Source organism: Tasmannia lanceolata, unplaced genomic scaffold (assembly GCF_043159265.1).
Source record: "Tasmannia lanceolata isolate RefF3 unplaced genomic scaffold, GAP_Taslan_0.1 ptg000018l, whole genome shotgun sequence".
NCBI classification, from domain to species: Eukaryota; Viridiplantae; Streptophyta; class Magnoliopsida; order Canellales; family Winteraceae; genus Tasmannia; species Tasmannia lanceolata.
The window spans coordinates 1898054-1919456 of record NW_027518695.1 but is presented as its reverse complement, the minus strand read 5'-3'; the positions used below and the strand labels follow the sequence as shown (position 1 = coordinate 1919456).

General features: G+C 37.9%; 2 protein-coding genes across 3 annotated transcripts; one reads left to right on the top strand and one right to left on the bottom strand.

Annotated features, from left to right (window-relative positions):
* Positions 1-1228: 1228 nt before the first annotated feature.
* Positions 1229-15266, bottom strand: LOC143851555 (ribosomal RNA-processing 7 protein). Of its 2 annotated transcripts, none has more exons than XM_077361021.1 (9): positions 15113-15266; positions 14900-15028; positions 13790-13918; positions 13257-13406; positions 12765-12893; positions 11476-11634; positions 9785-9882; positions 8840-9047; positions 1229-1720 (listed from the first exon to the last, which is right to left on the bottom strand). In XM_077361021.1, exons 1-9 carry the CDS (start codon positions 15114-15116, stop codon positions 1635-1637), a joined length of 1092 nt encoding a protein of 363 aa, XP_077217136.1. In that variant the 5' UTR covers positions 15117-15266; the 3' UTR covers positions 1229-1634. The 2 variants fall into 2 exon arrangements, with proteins under 2 accessions (XP_077217136.1, XP_077217137.1); XM_077361022.1 differs by having other exon boundaries at positions 14900-15036; positions 15113-15261.
* Positions 15267-15972: 706 nt separating this feature from the next.
* On the top strand, positions 15973-20243 carry LOC143851877 (H/ACA ribonucleoprotein complex subunit 2-like protein). Its single transcript, XM_077361377.1, has 4 exons — positions 15973-16136; positions 16926-16995; positions 17661-17766; positions 19802-20243. The coding sequence occupies exons 1-4, from the start codon at positions 16010-16012 to the stop codon at positions 19961-19963; spliced, it is 465 nt and encodes a 154-aa protein (XP_077217492.1). The 5' UTR covers positions 15973-16009; the 3' UTR covers positions 19964-20243.
* Positions 20244-21403: the final 1160 nt, after the last annotated feature.

Below are 21403 nucleotides of genomic sequence, written 5' to 3'. Positions count from 1 at the left end.
ATATTAGCAAAATTGTTTCTATTTCTTGGAGAAAAAAATCTCCAATGTGTCACCTGATTTTTGCAACATTCTTTCTATCTCTCAATATCCTACGTATATCGGCAAAAATTTTAGCGAATTATTTATTTTTTTGCCCCCGTGCATCACAGGGGTTGCCCACCCACTAGTAAACACTAACAATTCAGCCTTGGATTTATCTGTGACCCTCTTGCAATATAATAGTCATCCAAGGGCCGCATCATTGAAACCTTTGAGCTCAATTAAACCTAAACTTCTCTTCCAAAGAAAAAGATGAGGGAGAACCTTTTCCCTTCCCACAATTTAGAATGAAATGATACGGTTATGGCTTGCTTGGAGGGACAAAATCATAAATTAAGGTACCACTAAGTAAAATCTGAACTGCACTAAACAATAAACTTATTTCCATGTGTAACCAAACAATGGGCAAGCAGGAAATTCTTGAAAGGCTTTTCCTTTTTTGAACTTTTCCAGAAAATTCCGGCAATCCCAACATGGCCTAAAGATGGTAATATTTAGGCTCTGTTTCTCTCAACGTAAATGCATGGCAGAAAATGGAAAAAAAAAAAAAAAAAACAGAGCCTCATTTTAAATGCATGATAGAAAAGTAAAAAATTACAAAGAACAAGAGAAAAAAAAAGAGCGTTTCACAATGTAAATTTCCATAGAATGCCCTTTCCTACAGATAGTTCTCATTGAAATTGTATGGCAATAAGACTTCCTTATGAATACAAACAGTTGTTTTTGGGTTATTATCATCCAATAGGGGTGGATTTTGCTCCATGGCCCATCCATAGGCTTTAAGGGTTGTGTTTTTTAACCTTTCTCGGCAGTGCTTCTGCATTTTTTCTGGTTGGGAGAATGGAAAAAAAACAGAGCTTTTATTCAGCAAGACCGCCAATTTCTATAATTTTCTACTTTTGAGCTGTATTTGATGGAGATTTGCAATGAATTTTGGGAACGCAGTAGTCCCTCCAAGTGATTATTCTCCTGTTTCACCCAGTGAAAGGGTTAGAGTTTTTATATGGTGCATGCCCGTATAGTCCAGTATTTTCAAGTAAGTATTCTACGGCCCACACCGTAGGATGATCTGAACCGTCCATTTGATGGGCCACAATGTAAATAGGATGTGGGATGAACCCAACACTCCGATCGGTTTACACCACATAAAGCTCTATTTTTTTTGGTAGGTACGCATAGATAAGCAATATTAGTTCTTACGAACAGTTAAGAGCTCCTGTTCATATACCTACTTGAAAGTAAACATTCTACAAGAAAACACAAGATTCTGTAAAGAGGAACTTGTTTTCTCAATATATGAAATTATATTACTAATCAAAACTTTCTAATAATTTGCAAGATATCTTTCCACCTTTCGGCTATTGGAGATTAGCGGAATTCTGTAGTAGGGTGTGACCTCACTGTAATACAACAAGATGCATCTGCACTATGCCGTACAGGCGAAAAAGCTGCACACTTTTTATGACGACTTTTGCTATGCCTAGATCATCAGGATCCAATCTGCATAAAAATTTTAGACATTAATTTTAACTAGATGGATCCTTAAAGGACTGCAAACCATAGAGGGCTTTAATTCCCTCAAATTAGAGGCAGTGTTAGTATGGCTTGAACTTCCGCGCAGCTCTCATCTGTTGTATCCTCTTCTTATCCTGCTCGAATTTGCTTTGCAGCATCATAATCTCTGCAATATAGAAACCTATTTTAGCATCGAAAGCACATACTAACAATGAGGCCATCCAATGTCAAAGTTCACAAAGTATTGGCAATTATTCCTAATGGTATATAATCTGCAAATAATTTAAAAACAGAAACATATCGCAGGCTGTGAGAATGATGTTGCATTGACAACTACTACAATCACCATTGTAGTTTACACACTGTACAATAATAATTAGATGTAGCTCATAAATCCATTTTCACAGAAACATCAAAATACAACAATCACCACTGTAGTTAACACAGTAAAAATATAATTGGGTGTAACTCATAAATCCATTTTCACAGAAACATCAAAATGCAACAATAAATTGAATATATTTGTCGGCAGTTTCTGCTGAGGTTGCACCTAATTAGTAGAATTTTTTGACCAAGTTTAGCGAGAAAGGGAATCTGAGAACTATATAAGGATGGGCTGTGTTGAGCATAATAGTGGCATACTGGTGGGAGAGAAGTCCCTCAAAAGACTGATGCTATATCAAGAGAAGCCCCTCAAAAGACTGGATGGGACTAAGTGATCCACAAAAGAATAACTGAGAGTCGTCCCAGATTGAAGAGATTCCAGTTTTCCTCCCTGACTAGCTGCTTTGATTGAATTTGGTTTGCAGCTACTCAGATATGGGGCCTTGCCACTCTAGAGACCATCAAAATATTTTTTCTGAAAGGTGACATATTTTCATTGATACTATAGAAATTACAATGGGGACAAGGAGTCCCACCTAGCAATACATAGCATAAAAAAAAACTGGCCAGGGCATACCCTGAGCCAGAAAGGGTGAAGAAAACATAGCGAATGCATTGCTTACAGTCTGTACCAAAAGAAGCTTACCCCAACCATACAGAGGCAAACACCCTATCCTACAGTCATTTCACCCTTTGTCCAGCATCTTCCTCCTCCAGCAATCATCAAAATTTCAGGAGTTCATCCAAGACTCAAAGCCATCCCAACCACGCCAAGATCAAATAAGAGGAGCATTTCCCAAGCTCGTCCAGAAGGCTTTGGAGGTGGGAAGTCGGCAAACCCATGACAACCTCTTCCGGATTTCTGCCCAAAAAGCCAGCGCTTGATCGAGTCTCAATTTCTGTCTCGAGAAAAGAGATAACCACCTCCCTCGAAAGGTCCCATAATCTCCTCCGGCGGTTCCTATCTTCTGGTAAATCTTCAGAAATCTCATGAAAAGTGGGGGTGTTGGTGGAGGCTATCATTCAATCATAAGTCATTTTTCTCATCTTGTGAAGGATTTTTTTCAGCACCATAATATCTATGAGTAGCTTCCCACTGAAGCCCCCTGGGCATGCAGATGACTCCTGGCGCAAGGGATATTGTTCTTCCATCTTTACTTGCTTAGATATGAAGGTTGCCCATAAAACCTTGCAAATTCTACTCAGTTAATGTTATAACTTATGTCACCGCCATAAGATCCCTGTCTTGAACCCAGATGTCCCGAAATCTTTTGCAGATACTAAATATTACTTTAAGAGAGCCATCCCATCTGAGGGGCCCTGCTTACCTTCCCAAGGTAAGGGCTGAAAGCAGTTGCATATATCTGCCCACCCTACCTTTGACTCAAGAGTAACTAAGAAAGAAATTTAGTAGTAGTCCAATCCTGGACCCACGCCCTATCACCGGCCAGGGTAATCCATTCAGGGCCCAAAACTACGAAATTAGCTATAGATGGGACCTAACCTACCCGATTTAGAAAAAGACTTTAGGAGTTTGAACAACCTGTTATTTATCTTCCTTTGTCCTAATTTCGAAGCAAGGGTGTTCTCCAGAATTTTCATAAGGACACTTCCTTGAAGTCTAGGCCTCCTGGCCAGAAGATTAGAACCATCATAGACATCGCCAGTGGCTCGATAGTCAAAGCTTTTTCTGACTCTTAGGTTGGTATTCGTGGCCAAGCAATCAAATTTCTGCCTAGGGGTAGGGTTTCTAGATTTAGGTATCTCAGGATTTACCGACGGTTTTTCGGGTCGAGTAAAATGGGCTTTCTTGGGTGCACCGATCTGAAAATTTAATTGGGTAGATTTGAAATTTGAAATCACTACACGGTTCAGCGGCTCGCCAGGCAAAAACCCCTTACTCGCCGGAGGTAGTTCGTCCGGCGAAAAAGAACCCAATCCAGGAATAGCTAGAGCAGGGGTTTCCTTTTAAATCTCCACCCCAACAGTATAGATCTGGTCTGAAATTTTGGGCTTAACACAGGAAGAAGAAAAGTGCCAGCGGGGAGCTACAATTTTGGCCGAGACATAACTCATACAGTTCTGATGATTACCTTCCATCTTGGTTTCTACAACCTTACCAAAGAGGCCCCCTAGCGCCTCCACCGTTGAGACAGCCCAGGCGTGTAGTGGGATACTGAAGAAGTGAACCCAAAAAGCCTCCTCTCCCTGAATGAATTCCTTTTTCCATGGTGAGAGGGAGAGCAACTGATTGTCCAAAGCCTCAGATCCCTTACCATGAATCTGTAATGCTTGAGACTCAGATTCAAACATAAAGAGAACTTCATTCGTCGCCAATACGGAGGGCAATGTAAAAATGGGATTCCTCAGGACGCTTGTGCCCAGTTCCAGAGCTCCTGTAAGGTTTCATTAGGGTTCTTCGCTCTCCCTATTAAGCAAGCTCTAAGGGAGCCCATACGTTTCTCCACTTCCCTACCCGTGATAGATAAAGATGGAAACCCTGAATTATTATGACGGAGGATTTTACCCGAATCAGGCCAAGGGTCATCCTCGCCACCATCGAGGACTTCCCAAGAGACCATCAAAATATGGCAACAATGTATCAAGTTCATAGAGGATTCACCCTTTGTGATGAGTTCAGTCATCAAATAGTGAGAGAAAACCCACATTTCAAAACAGAAATGAGAGAACACCCGCTTGATGTGCGCCAAGTTCCTCTCTATACAAGAGAGTTTAGCAGGGGTTATGCACTCTGCAATTGAAGAGCATAAAGAATTTGAAAGTTCACTCTCCCAGTGGGAGAAATTGAATAGAGGTTAAAGCTCCTTCCCAAACTAAAAGGAGAGGCAGAACTACATTATGTTCGGAGACGGTTATTTCTCTTATGTTGGTTGAGACCCACTAGAGAGTGGTTGCAGTGGCATTTAAATCACCGTCGCAAACAGATACACACCATTTAAAAAAAAAACAAACAGATACACATCTTTTTTCTTGGTAGGTAAGCTGGGATCGAACCTGCGACCTCAAGGTTGAGAAAATAAGACTCAACCATTGAGCTACAGGTCCAACCCCAAACAGATACACGTTTGTCCTAAGAGTCTCCATTCACTGTTGAGAGTTTACGCCCCTCTCAGAGCCCAAGGATCCTCCCCAATTCTAAGTGTGTATTTGCACTTGCCCATGAATTTCTTGAAGTTTCATCTTAAATTTCCATTATTAGCACAGGTTTTCATATGTTTCCACGATTTTATAGGATTTCCACCAAAATTTCCAACCGAAAATGAAATGTTTCCGTTTCCATCATGCACGCTCCAGGTCTGATCGGTGATTTAACAAAGTGATGGGGACCAACCTAGGGCCCATATTTCAATTTTGAAGTGTCTTTGGGTGCCTTTTAAGTCCTATAAGTTATAAGGGGGGTAAACCGTCTTTTCCCACCAATATTACTTAGTTTCTTTAAGTTGTAATTGTTTAAAATGGGACCCACAAGTGTAATATGAAAATCTTAAGTGATAAGGGTATTCAAGTCATTTGGAATTAACCACATGTGTGTTGCAAGATTCTTTCCTAGTCTTTGCCCTAGCGGCCATATTAAACTTAATCCTCCAAGTAACCCAACCAATTTTGTTGCTCTTTCCTTCAAAAGCGTTGAGTTCCTTTCTTCCCAAATTTCCCATAGAATCCAAAGAACCTAACCTGCCCAACCACCAACTTTCATGAAATTCATGATCGAGTTAAATATAACCCAATGAATTCCAAACCAGTAAGCAACTGCGTGCCAAATTTTGAATGCCACTTGAAAGCGAAGGAACGTACACTGGGCCGTGTACATCTAGCCCTCCTCAAACCCCGCAATGGCGGGAGCCTCGTGCACTGCCCCCGCCCCCGCCTTTTGTTTTTTGAAAGTGAAGGAATGTGATCAATGGACTCCTTCGTACATTATAACACATAATGTACGTAATCACTGTCTGACTTGAAAGAAGAACATTGAACCCACAAGGGAAGACAACAAAAAACTTAGAACTCCATTCAATGAAAGAACTATCTCAACACAACCACACGTCCACTATATATATAGATTTCTTTTCCCTTCCTAACTACATTCAAACTTCTCTTCAAACTCAAACTCAAACTACTAATCTTGAACTTCTCTTTTTATCCAGAATCCTCTTCTTATTTAGAGTTAGGAATTCTGCTGTTATTAGAATTCATCCTACATCATGAGTCTATCCAATGTATTAATCTTTTTTAGCAAAACCATCCAACAAAAAGCTTGAATCGTGGTAGGAACCAAGGCCAACCAAACTTTTCTCCAAGGAAATGATGATGAGATGCTTGTGGAGAGATCTGAAAGTAAAATCACCCCTTGGGTCAGGGCCATAAACTGAGGGATCAATCTCCACATGAGACAAAATAACCTTCCACAATGAAAAGAAGCTTAATTAGACAATCAAATTAGCAATCCTCCAGGTTCCTACGCCCCCTTCTCTCCCCACAATAAACACACACAAACAACAAAATAAAAATTGCAATCATGTATGTGAATATTTATGAGAGAAAAAATTGCAATCATGTATTTTGGCAACTTCTTTAACATTCGAAATTTTAATGATAATTCCCCGACATTAAATGCTCTGGAAGTGGTGTATGAGTTGCCCCATAGCTAAAAAAAGATGTGAATGTATTTGGACGATCATCTTGCTCAGAGGCATAAATAGCAGTACAGGGGGGCGGGGGACATAAATAAATGAACAGATTTTTTTTTTAACAGTACAAGGGAAATTGTAAATAAAATGATAATTAAGGTGTCTGAAAGAGCCTCTAAAACCTTCCCTTTTGCTGATTGTTCTATGACTAAATTAATTAGTGATTGGATAAAAGTTTGTAAAGATTAATCTTGCCCCCAAAGAAATCAGTGCTCTTGGGTTGCTCCCCCTGATAAATTTTGATGGAAGTATCATGGTCTCTTCATTGAACACCGTGAAGATTTGTGATGGTGGTGGTGGTTTTAGGGGGGGGGGGGGGGTAGGTAATTTCAGATTCTAATGGAGATGTGATATTAACATACACAGGCCCATGTAGCGACAATCAAGAATGGAAATGTGATATTGGCGTACACAGGCCCATGTAGCAACAATCAAGAAATTGAGGCAGAGATGGCGGCAGCTTACACTAGGATACAATATCCAAGCAAATTCACCAATACCAAAGTTTGGACTGAGGGAGATTCCTTAAATACTATATTGTGCATCAAGAATGACAGTCCCCATGCTTGGAGATATAGATACTTATTTAGTGATATGAAAAGTTGCCTGTCATTATAGAAAGATTGTTCAATCATTCACATTCAACATGAAGGAAATTCTAGCGCAGATTTTATGGCTAACTATGGTGCTAATTGTAGTGAATTAAGAGGTTGAGATGGGATGCCATATATGCAGTGCACGAATTTTTTTAGCTGTTTCAGCCTCTTTTGTATTAGTTTTCTTTTGCTGATGACAATTATTACTAGATTAAAAAAACATGGTAGCAAATTTCAGATTACATATAGAGTGTCTTTATTACGTGCTGAACGTATACTCATGGTTCCCTTTTATCATGAGTCGCTTTGTACTTTTTTTCTAGTAAACAAGTTCTTTCGCTCATTTAAGGTTGCAAGGAAAGAACATGCATTGAAGTAAACAAATAGTTACAAGAACAGAGAAGAAGATACATAACCCTTCAAAGGGGGAAAGACATCATATAAAGACACCCTCGACATACATTCCTTAGCTAAACACTTGGCTAACGCCATTACCAAATGGTTAATCTCATCATGGACGTATGACAACCTCAAAAAGCATGGCACCAAACTTTGTTAACTGATTAGCCCTGAGAAAGGCTATGAAAAAAAGCATCAAGTCATCTGATAAAGTTCTTGCAACTTTGTGAGGTAGGAATGCTGGGATTGATCCCGCAATCTCATGGCAGCAAGTTGCAACACAAAGCACCATCCAAGTTCCAACTGAGGTATGGGTTCAAGCCCATAAACTAAAATGGAAACAAAGATCTTGCTTCCATTTCATTAGGGTCTTTGGGATTAAATGGATTCAAGGCAGACAATCTAATCTCCCCACTATCATCTCTTATGACATCATCTACACATGTACCCGATAGACTGATGGTCATGGCTCCTCAAAGTAACATCAAAATCATGTGTCAGAGAACTTGATGTTAAATATTTTAAAAACCTTCAAAACCCCTACCCCATTAAAATATATAGTTTTATGATTCTATTCTATTAAATTAACCACGGCATTATTACAATATGAGTTTTAAGTCCAAGTTATGACTACCTTGTTAATAATTAAAAGAAATCAAGCAGAAAAAGGATCTAATGAGTAACTGCGGCATGGACTACCTTGTTTATAATTAAAAGAAATCAAGAAGATCAAGGATCTAACGATCTAAAATTCATAATAGCTACTTAACTGAGAAGTTGGCCATCCTAGAACATGTTGGATGTCAAGCAAGCAAATAAATAAACAAATAAAATGAAACACAAGGAAATTTAGATAAGATAATTATACATCATAGAAACATAAAGAAAAATGTATAATTAATTTAAAGCAGATCAGAAAGCCTTCAACTTAAAGTTTAAAATCATCCCTGATACTCACATCAAGTAGTAGCGCAAAAATTTAACTATCTGTCCATCAAAGCAACCACATTTCCAAAACATTTTAGGAATAAATGTGTTTCAATATAAGAAATCCCACTGATATGGTAGCACAAATCACAATGTTGTTCCACAACCAATGATCCAATCATATAATAAATGGATGTGCTATTCAACTATAACTGTTTCTGGAACTAGAATTTAAAAAAACAAAAAAAAAGTCATTCAGAAAAGCAGACATACCATTCCTCTTCGCTTCCCGTCTTTGAAAATTGTAAAAATCTAAAGCAACTTTACTTTTCTTTTTGCCCATTTTATCCACCACAACAGCTTGGGCAACGGAGCCTACGGTTATTCCACTTTCAGAATCTGTTGTTTTTTTCCTTCCTTTATGATGTACCACAACAGTCCATCCCCCTTCTGCAGCAAGTGCTTCCCTCTCATTCCTCACCTATAAAATTCAGAGCAGAACAAATGAATGCAAAATCAAGGGCAAAGAATCAAACACTACAAAAACTGTTATATTTCGGCGAACTCATGCACATTGCTAGGAATAGGATCATGGCACTCCTAAGGAAATATAGACAATTGGATGCATTTATATACATATTTATAAAGAGATAACCAGATGTACAGAGTGTGTGTGTGTGTGTGTGTGTGTGCAATATTTGAGAAAAGCGTTCCTGCGCTGCAGCGCAGGGAGCTTAATTGCGCTTTAGTGGTTTATAAAGCCTCCTATTGGTTCGTATAGCGGGTCCCCCTTTGAAACGTATAGCGGGTCCACAAGAAAGGAACCAATGGGAGGCTTTATAAACCACTAAAGCGCAGTTAAGCTCCCTGCGCTGCAGCGTAGGAACGCTTTTCTCATAATATTTATATATTTGAATGGCACCGGATGTACATTATATTCCTACCAAAAAAGCAGAAAAACACACAAGCACATAAGAGGCATATGTCTACCAGAGGAAAGAGAGCATACATATACACATAAATATGTGCTTCTGAACAAGGGCGCCACACAATAATGGTCACTTGGGTTTTTTTGTAATAACCGACTATAGCGTATTTCTCATAGGTGTCACAGAAAATGCAAAAAGTAATGTGTGTGTGTGTGTGTGTGTGTGTGTGTGTGAGAGAGAGAGAGAGAGAGAGAGAGAGAGAGAGAGAGAGGCAGAAAAAGACATTTACCTTTTCCTCTTGTGTCTCATGAGACGTTATATAATCATCAATTCTTTGCTGCAGTATCTCCAAGCCAGGTCTACCTTTACGGTATTCAGTGAGCCATTCTATTAAAAATAACAATTAGTAAACTAACAATCCCTGTAATAAGGGAAGATAAAAGTATAAACATTAGTAAAAGATCAATTGAATCGGGCATGGACTTCTTATGCAGAAATTCTAGAATGATGCCGACCACCACCTTGTCAAAAATAAATAAATAAAACTAAAGGACCCCTTGAAGTCACACCCACATTTATATTCCTCAAAGGCAATCCCAGCACATGCTCACCCTCCATGGAAAGCAATACATGAAACTCATGCCAGGCCAATGAATGGTGATACAAGTTTGCACATATGTAAAGAGACACTCATTTGAATTCCTTTTGCAAGCAAAGATAGGCACAAGCACAACCTAATATTGGCTGTACTCATTTCAAGAAAAGGTTAGAGACTGAATTCTAACTTAAGTCAAACTGGGCCTCCATAAAGAGGATGAGAGCAAAGCAACAAAATAATAAAATCACCATTAATAATTATATTTTTTTGAATGCTATAATCCTTTTCTTGAATAATTATATATATAATCATTAACGATATATATAATTATTCATGATATATATATATATATATATATATATATATATATATATATATAGAGAGAGAGAGAGAGAGAGAGAACGGTTCCTACACATATGCGTAGAGAGTTCTCTACACACTAGCTTAAAATACAGTGGGGGCCCACATTGTTTGGGTGATCCAAGCCATCCATTTTAAAGGCCCTCACATAGATAGGGTGTCTACAAAAAATCAGATCCATAGGATCATCCCAACCCTATGATTTGTGGAGGTAAAATGGATGTCTTTAAACCTTTACAGATTAGTCCATTTTTTGCCTCCACAGTTCGAATGGTTAGGATGATCCTATGGATCTGATTTTTTGTGGACACCCTATCTATGTGAGGGCCTTAAAAATGAATGGTTTGGATTACCCAAATAATGTGGCCCCCACTGTATTTTAAGCTAGTGTGTAGATAAGTTATCTACACATATGTGTAGGAACCGTTTTCTCATATATATATATATATATTAGTTTTTTAATGAAATCTAAGATTTATTAAACTGAGATGTAGTGTTGGATGTAGAAAACAACTAGTTTTGGATGTCGAAGAGACCTAGGTGAGCAAATAAGTTTAGCATTTGCTACAACTAGTGCTGGATGTAGAAAATAATTAGATTAATTTAACTGGTTTTTCACCCACTGTTTTCTTGTCATTCTCGTCTCCTTTTACGTTTTCTTCTTTCCATTTTTTGAGCTAGAGACATTTTAAACCATCTCTTTGGATTGGGGTTTTTTTGCTATACATTTTGCTAACCATGAATAAAAACTGATTATGAAAAATAATTATAAGCATATGGTTAATGGCATATGTTCCATTTACAACAACATTTTTCAAAAAGAGACCTAGATGAGCAAATAAGTTAAGCATTTGCTACATATACCTGCCACTCTAATTCCTCATCTAACACACATGACAATATACCATTTGGAATACCACATAACAAATAAGTAGCTCGGGAGGGTACGCACACACACAGACAAGAAGAGAGGAAAAAAAAAGAAACAAAAATGTCCCAACACTAAGAAGAATATTCCATACTTTTCATTCCTTTGGACCAGTCTTCATCTCCTGAAGAGAGATGATAAACCCCATCTTCTTCAACTTCAATTTTCTTTATCACTGGCTTCGTTTCTTTTTCTGATGTAAGCTGATTATTCCTTTTACTTTTTCCAGCTTTCATGGATTTATCCGCTAGCACTACCAAAGAGACAAAACAAAAACAATCATTCAATTGCAGAATCTCCTGAAAATACAAATTTCGGACCGAAATTTCGGATTTTGGTGGGGACCAAAACCGAAATTTCGGATTTTGGTGGGGACCAAAACCGAAATTTCCCGAAATTTCGAGAAAATGGCATTTAAAAAAAAAAAAAAATGTTCCAAAATTTCGGTCCGAAAGTTTGGAATTTCAGTCCCAAATTTCGAAGCTTAATACCAAATTTCGGTGGGGTCCGAAATAGGTACCGAAACCGAAATTTAAAACCTTGGTTAAAACGTACAGTGCATGAAAACGAAAGTTTCATGATCAACATAAGTGACAACAATAGTATAAAATGAATGGCAATCATCTAAGGTCCATCACCGATGACAGAGACTTGGTGAAACAACATATAAATATTGGAATTTTTTCAGCAAAAGGAATTTACAAAGAATGACTTACAGCAGGAACAGTCATGACTTCCAAGAGCCCAACTTATTTACCAGCACAAAGAATTTTTTTTAGTGGAATTATCAGCACAAAGACTTCCCATATGGAATTCAATGTACGGCTCTTTGCAAATTCATCAGTTATTTGCTAAGTAAATCTCATGATATAGAGGTCCAATCTTCCTCATCTTTCCACAAAATTTTATACTGCTGTTCATCCGATCACAGGGTAATCACTCAAAATATACATCAATAAAGTTTAAATTAGAAGATGCCAATAACTGGTAGACATATAACCTCACGCCAAGCATTTGACTAACCAATTAAAAGCATCGACCTCTGGAGAGTTAATGGATCTAAAAGAGAAGATTTCTTAGAGCAAAAAAAGGACCATTTTGGGGCGATTCATGTCAGTTGGAAAATCCTTTGCGTGGCAACCACAAGCTTGTGGTTCATGCCAGCTTACCCACCAAAAAAGGACAATTTCTCACAATATATTAACAGACCAATCCTTCTATAAAATATGAAATAGGGATTACAAATATTTGATAAAATAAAAGTTCGTTTCATTGAAATATAATAAAATGATCTAATATAAAGAAGTAAAATCCTTCTCCTGATTCATAAGATGTAAAGGGAAATTTCCAAACTCTGTAAAGTGATAAATAAGCTATACTTACATTTTAGCCCATTTGAACCACCATTGCCATCTTCAACATCAACTTCTCTTCTCTTCTCCTTCTTCCTTTTCTTCTTCGATGACAATGTACTATTTTTCTTTCCTCCGTCCACTTCGCTCGACTTATCCTCTGGAAGCAGCAAAGAGCAAGAGCACACAATCAAGAAAATATTCCACTCGACCATCAAAATAGTATAGAGTACCGGTGCCATTCATTTGTGATTTGACCACTATTGTTAAACCTCCAATCCAAGATTCAAATTATATGGCTCAGTTAAAAATGATTCAAATTCAATTTGAATCCAATTTAAAAAAAAAATAACAAAACAAAAAAGATAGAAAAAACATGCAAAGCATCACCTTCTCTTAAAAATCGATCAAGGTACAGTGTTGTGATTGTTTAAGATTTTGACGTTGATTATCAAGCAAAACATTAAAGAAATATTTAGCATTACACGAACAAAGGCGTGATTTTAAGAAATTAAAACAATACCTTTTGTGTATGTCTCGCTGTCTTCGTTCTCAGAATGAATCTGATAAGCTTCTGATGATTGGATGAAATTCCCATTTTCTATTGACTTCCTCTTCTTTGATTTCATTGCTTCCTTCTTGCTACTTTTACTTAATTTTCTTGACGCCTTATCTAATAATAACAGAAAGAAAAACAAAAACAAAAACAACCATGAATAAGGCATCCAAGGACAAGCCAAAAGGGTTGAAAACACTATAACTCATGGATTGTAGATTTTCCATGATGAGAAAAGGGAAAATTCCAAAATCTGAAAAGTAATAATTAATAAATAAGCTCAATTTGCTGCCGCTATTTTATTAAAAACATTATCCAAATTCCAACCCACGATCTGCAACAAAAATACCGTAGGCTTCAACTTAAGGCATTGGAATACAAAACGAGAAAATACATTCAATGATTACAATACAAACTATACTACCTTCACTTCAAGTTTAGGCATTGGAATGCAAAACGAGAACATAATGTGTTCAATGCTTAAAATCTATATTACATACCTTTTAGCTCATTTGAGCCATCATTGCCCTCTTCAACATCAACTTCTCTTCCGTTCTCCTTCTTCCTTTTTTTCTTCGACAACAATGTACTGTTTTTCTTTCTTCTGTCTGCTTCGCTCAACTTTTCCTCTAGAAGCAGCAAAGAGCAAGAGCACACATTCAAGACAATATTCCACTTGACCGTCAAAACAGTTTAGGCCTGCTCGTTTAAGATTTTGCCCAGTGTTTAAAAACTCCTTGACTCGACAAGGAACTCGCCCGAGTCGACTCCTTTTTACCTCGGCTGCATTCCGCGTTTCACCACATCCGCGTTCCGCGTTTTGCCTTACAGAGTCAATAAACTCCTTTGACACTCCCGAGTTATGACCTTGTCAACCGTGTTAACCGCGTTCTTGGCCGCGTCCGCGCCGAGTCAACAAGGATTTTTCTTGGCCGCGTTCCGCGTCAAATCCGCGTTTTTAAACACTGATTTTGCCAACCAATTGTAAGTCCAAAACCAAATATTGGACTCAAAATTACATTTAGGCCCTATCCGTTTAAGATTATAACAACCGATTGTGAGTGCTGAACAGATTATTGGACTCAAATTTAAACATAAGTTTGAGTCCAATAATAGGTTTCGGACGGACAATAGGCTGTCATAATCTAAAATGAACAGGTCCAATAATTGGTATTAGACTGACAATAGGTTGTCATAATCTCAAAGATTGTTAAGCCCAACCGATTATTGGACTCAAAATTAAACATAATTCGGAGTCAAATAATTGGTTTGGGGGCTAACAATCAGTTATCACAATCTGAAACGAACAGGGCTTTAGAGCACAGCTGCCATTCATTTGACCACTATTGTTAAACCTCAAATCCAAGATTCAAATTACATGATTCAGTTAGAAATGATTCAAAATCCAATTTGATTCCCATTTGAAAAAAAAAAAAAAAAAAGGAAATCGAAAAACAAGCAAAACAGTACATTCCCTAAAAAAAAAAAAATCAACCACAGTACTTTGCTATGATTGGTAAAGATTTCGAAGTTAGTTATCAAGCAAAGCATTAAAGAAATATTTAGCAATGGGTGAACAATGAGGTGATTTTAAGAAATTAAAACAATACCTTTTGCGTAAGTCTGGCTTTCTTCGTTCTCAGAGCGAATCTGATCAGCTTCAGCAGATTGAGAGAAATCCCCATTTTCTATTGACTTTCTCTTCTTTAATTTCATTGCAACCTTTTTACTACTTTTACCTAATTTTCTTGACATGTTATCTACCAGTATCAGGAACAAAAAAAAAAATTCATGAGAAACATATATTGAAGGAGTAGTCTTACCCATTACAAAGAGACGATGGAAAATTTTCACCCTGAAAAAACTATGAGACGAACTGTGCTTCCGAGGACTGGTTAGGGTTTATTTGTTGGAAGTTGGAACGGGAAGGCTTGCGGGGGGCTGTCTCAAGTAAAAAGATAGGGGCGGATATATAACTTGGTGTGTGGAGTTTTTACATGGTGTAAGCGCTTATGGTCCCGTATTTTCAAAAAGTACTGTAAGGACGACACTACAGGATGATCCAAACCGTCCATATACGTAAATAGGTTCTGCCACAAAAATAGGATGATCCCAACTCTCCGATCTATAGACGAACTGCATATTATGAAAACCGCTATAGATCAGAGGGCTAGGATCATCTTTAAGGGCTCACACCATATTAAGAGTCTGCTGTTGGACCTACACTTGACTTTACGGTCGGGCACCGTATAATTTCTCTCCAGGACCCATCAATTGATTTAAACCATTCATTCGTTGGCCCCGGCATCGTGACTCAAAAGACAAAATAAACGAATGGTTTAGATCATCCAAATTTTGTGCGCCTTAAGTGATGGGCCCCACCATTTTGGTCCAATCAGACCCTAGATTCGTATAAGCTTTACACCTCCATTCCGTACGAAAATTTGACCTAAAACGAGGAATACACTAAAACCCTAATTTCCAAAGCCTGCTAATATTTGCACTACCATTTTTTTGATAATTGCAATAACTCACCTTGTCTGTTAATTTTAACCAACTGTCAATAATAATTATCACAATCGAAAAAAGCTGTGAGAAGCAAATTAATAAAGAAAAGACAAGATGAGTTAGTGCAACTATCAAAACAAGTTAGAGACCTTTCCACTTCTTCGACTTAAACCCTTTTGCTCTGTTTCCTGGAGGTGGAAAAAGAGAAGAAGATGGGAAGTGATACCGAAGCAGAGAAATCTCACAAGGAAAAGAAGAAGATAATGGCACTCGCTCCTATAGCCAAACCTCTTGCAGGAAAGAAGCTCTGTAAGAGAACTCTCAAGCTCGTCAGGATAGGTATATGTTGGGTTTTCCTTCTTTTTTTTCATCTTTTCATTTGGGTGTTCGTTTGTTTCCTATATATGTTTTCATATTGGATGAAAAGATGGTGTTTGCTTTCTGTAATCTTTTGGGGTTTTTGTAAATTTATGATTTTGAGTTCTAAGTTTCAGTGTTAAACTGCTCTCCTAGTTGTGAAAGAGATATGGCATTACTGAGTCACCTTTCACTACTAAACTATCTCATTAATTCTATAGAAAAGAGGAAGACCTTCTATGGGAGTTCAAATCTTCGCCTCATTTGTATGTCTAATACGCAAAGACCCAAATGAGCCATTTCAACCCCACCTACTTATTTTTCTTCTTTAGATTAGAATAAATCTTAGGGGCCGTTTGGATACATGGGATTTAGAATCTTGGATTTCCTCAAAATCCTGGATGGGAGACAGGAGAAGAAGGAGACCGACCGTTTCGCTTTTCTTTAGAATCTTTGATTTTAAGTAAGAAATACGGGTTCGGAAATCTCTCCCCCATCCTGAGATTTCTAAAACCTGGAAACATGGGATGATCTCATACTCTCTTGCTGACGGAAAGAAAGGCGAGAAATCAGAAAACGACGGTTGGTCTCCTTCTTCTCTCATCTCTCATCTACGATTTTGAGGAAATCTAATATTCTAAAATCTGTGCATCCAAATGGCCCCTTAGTGTTTGGGTTTTGATTTTCTAGCATTTCTTTTGACATGGTTGTTCCGTTTCTCAGCATTCTCACTATTTGTTGTTACTATGGTTTTGTGTTTTGCGTTTTCAGCTTCTGAATCCAAGTGTTTGAAAAGAGGAGTGAAGGAAGTGGTTAAGAGCATTCGGCGTGGTAACAAAGGGTTAGGTTTCTCATCCTATCAAAGAAATCCATCTTTTTTTATTTATATTCATTTCTTTTGACATGTGATGTGGGTGATTGAGTCCGGTCATCTGCTTGGCCACCATGAGATTACTAATCAGATGATCCTTATCACAAGCTTAGCTCCAAAATATGAAAATCATTTTTATCTATATATAATGGTGATTCGTATTCCAATGAAGCTGAAGTAGTTGAGCTCCTTGTGTCTCTTTGTATTTTCAAAGAGGAGTTCTCTCGTCCACTTTGCACGGAAGTTGATTCTCCTAACATTATATCGTGGGCGTCTAACAAGCACAAAGCAGGGCAGTGACTTCTATCCCCATCTAATTTGACAAATAATGTGTAAACTACAAAAAAGAAATTAGCAGTAACTTACTAGCGAAATCTATGTGCTAAAAAACTGATGTAGGAATAAGAAAGGTGGAGAGGCAAAGTATTTCATCTCTTGCAGTCAGCATATTCTGATAATCACGCTTTTCACTTATGATTTTGTTTCGCCTATTTCTCCTCGCCAATTCTTTTGATTCCAGATTAGATAAATTTGAAAATTTACTGCATGTATGTGTTTTTTGGTAATTTTCCTGTATTTTACATACCGAATAACTGTTCAAGTTCAAGTACTGAGATGTTTTTTGGTGCGTTCAGACTGTGTGTAATAGCTGGAAACATTTCTCCAATTGACGTGATCACGCATGTCCCCATCTTATGTGAAGAATCTGAAGTCCCGTATATATACGTCCCCTCAAAGGAGGTAAGTTGGGATCTTTTGTGTTGACATTTTTCTATGTGCTCTTTATGTGTGGGGAGTAAGGATTTGAAACATTGAATATTGGGCACCCAAAACCATGACAGCCTACATCAGTACTGCCTTAATGAAAAGCTTGAATTCATTTTGTTTTATATATTTGCTTTGGGGTTTTGATATATCTTAACCTTTGTTCTATGTTTTTGTGCTTATTTCTTTATCATTATGCTTTTGAACATGATAATACATCTGTATTCTCTGCAAATATTTGTTGTTGTTGTTTTTTAACGTAAAAACTAACTCTACTAAGCCCTCGTGTCCCATCATTTTCTTCAGAAGAGTCATCAGTACCTGTCATACTCAAAAACTAATGGTTTTGTTCACCTTATTTGCTTCTACCATTCTTTAGTTGGTGTTTGGTTAATATATCTTGGATGATGGTAAATTCACACCCCCTGTTGGATGATTCACATCCCTTTAACATGAATTGACGTCATAAAGCGTTAAAGGCTGACTCTTTTTGACGCTTTGTTGACGTCAATTCACCTTGAAGGGGTGCGAATCATCCTACAGGGGGCGCGAATTTATCTTCTCCCTATTTCTTTTTTCTTTTTTAATTTTCTATATATGTATATCATATTGCTCGTTGGCTGTATATATTTATTCATGAAGATACTTAGGAGTTGTTTGGATACGCGGATTTTAGAATCTTGGATTTCCTCAAAATCGTAGATGGGAGACGAGAGAAGGAGACCAGACGTCATTTTCTGATTTCTCGCCCTTCTTTCCGTCCGCAAGAGAGTAGGAGATCATCCCATGTTTTCAGGTTTTAGAAATCTCAGGATGGGGGAGAGATTTTTAAAACCTGGATTTCTTACTTAAAATCCAAGATTCTAAAGAGCAACGAAACGGATTGTCTCCTCTCGTCTCCCATCCAGGATTTTGAGGAAATCCAAGATTCTAAAATCCGTGTATCAAAACGGCCCCTTAATGTTTCAAGAACTTGCTTACTCACTTGGAATTTAGCTGGAACAACTCGGTTTGGCCAGTTGCTGTGTATCAAGTCAGAACTACAACCTTCTGACAATCAGCCAACTACTATAATTGGTTCTTTTCTCATTGTCTCGACCAATGTGGACTGGTTTATGGGTTGACTCGAAGTTTTTGGGCATTGGATGGTATGACACTACTGTTATGAAGTTAAATGCATTACTGTTGGAAAGAAGTCCATTGCTCAAATGGTTAGGATTGCCCAATGGAGGTGACTTTTGGGTGTGGCCCATTTGAAGTGAGGCAGACTGTTGGACTTCTTTCCACAGCCAAATGTCACCTCCATTGGACAATCCTAACCATTCGAGCAATGGACTTCTTTCCTTTAAATGCAAACTGTTTGTCGATTTTGTTAAACTGTCCATTGCAGTCCACTTTTCAGACTGTTGGACAGTTAGGAATGTCCAATTTGTACGATATCTAGCCAATGACCCATCCACAGTGGGGCCTATCGTGACTGTTTCTGATCATTATACGTGTATAGGGAGAGCCACAATTGAGAAGGTCTCACAAGCTCCAAACAGCCCAAACCAGTCCTCATTCATTAAACATTGAATAAGAGCATGTTAGAGTTAGCACTAACCATTGAAGCAAGTGCATGTTTGCTGAGAGTGGTAAACTAAGCTGACATTGTGTGTCAGCTTAGTAATCCGATGGATGGATGGGAGTTTCTCTTACACTTCTAGATTTACGGATATGATCGAGAAGATCCAGGATCAGGTGCAGGGGTAGCCAGTTCGTTTCCAGCATTTTAGAGATTTGATAACTCTGAAGCGGATTGGCTCGCTCGAACTGGGGTTGCCCGGGCTACATTGGAGTTTTTTGACGCGTCTCCCCACTTGTTTTTGTCTTCTTTGTTCTTCTGCTATGTAACTTTGTATTTCTCCTGTTGTATGGACCAGCTCGATCGCTTTCTTTTTTTTTAATAAAAATCTATCATTTTAAAGAAAAAAAACTGAGCTGACAGTGTGTGTCTGTCGTTCCTTTTCAGGATCTTGCCACCGCAGGAGCCACGAAGAGGCCTACATGCTGTGTTTTGGTGCAAACCAAACCTAACAAGGGGGAGTTAGGCCAGGAGGAAGAGGAGAAATTGAAGGCAGATTACACCCAAGTTGTATCAGATGTGAAGGAACTCGCATCCTCCCTTTTTTGAAGAGTTAACCCAATTCCATTGCCTTGTAATGTTTGCTGTAGATGCACCTATTTTGGTATATACCCAGGCATTTACATGTCAGTGGGTGGAAGCCTGTGTTCTTTCTTGCAGGGGAACAGAAGCTCTTTTGTTTACTATTCATACATGGAAACTGAATCTAGTTTTCTAGTTGTTTTTGTATTGAGTAGTTAAAATCATCACAAACTTTAGAGTACAGAAATGACATTGAAATATTTGAGTATAACTGTGAGAATATAATATTATCTTGTCTTACTGGGCCCATCTGATTATCGATTCTTTGTTATATTTTTCTGTTTAATAAGTAACTGTGGTTATTAATCTAGTTTCAAAATTCCTCAAATTACTAAAAAAATCTTAAAAATAATGCCCCATTCCAAACTTTAAAAAATTCCTGATTAATCCAAATTTTCCAAATTAAATGAATACTTCATGGATGATGTGATGTATTGTTTCTTAATATCTTTAATTTCAACAGCAAACTAAAAGGAAGATTGCGAAGATTAGTAATCGGATGATCCTTAACACAAGGTTAGCTCCATATATCACAAGCTTAGCTCCAAAATATGAAAAACATTTTTATCTATATATAATTGGAAAATTGGGTGTCCCCAAGGTTATCTAGCCGCTTGATGCTGGCATTCTTCTTTAAAGCTTCAACTATTAAATACCTAAACAATATATGATTCCAGCTGCTGATAATGGCACTACCATATTTTAATAATTGCACAAACTCAGCTTGCCTTTTCTTTTTAAATTGGCTTCTGAGAGCTTTTTGGGAACTGTAGTAACCTTTGACGGCCGTTTAAATAGTCAAAGAGGTAGTATTCTGATTCCTCGAGGGGTGCAACTTGGGTCGGGCTCAAGTTGGGTCGGCATTTCCTTGCGTTGGGTTGGGTAAGGAAAAGCCAGCCCGCCCAACCCGAACCTGACCTGTGTCCTCTATTTTTATCTTGATTTTGTGTGGGTTATTGTATTTTTATGTTTGGCCCAAGGCGAACCTGAACCAACTCAACTCAACCTGGCCCGATTTCAGGTTAGATGGGTAGGATTAGGGTTCAGAGATTTAGAGGTGGGTTGGGTTAGGGCTGACCATCGTCAACCCGAGGGTGGGGTTGGTTAGGGTTAGGGTTGAGGGAATGCTATCTCGGGTTGGGTTAGAGTTGGCCTCAACCCGATCTAAGTTGCACCCCTAGGTTCCTCCTGATTGGAATAAAATTTTAATTAAAATATTTTGAATTAATTTTTTTCATATCATTTATAGGGGAATTGAAACAGGAATTGGGATAGGATGCTGATGGAGATACTTCCTTCTGGCAATCCAAACCTAAACCCAGCCTTTTATGTTGGTAATGAAGTACTACAAACTTGCCCCACAAAAAACATTATAACAAAATCTAAGATAGTCAATTAATTCCAAGA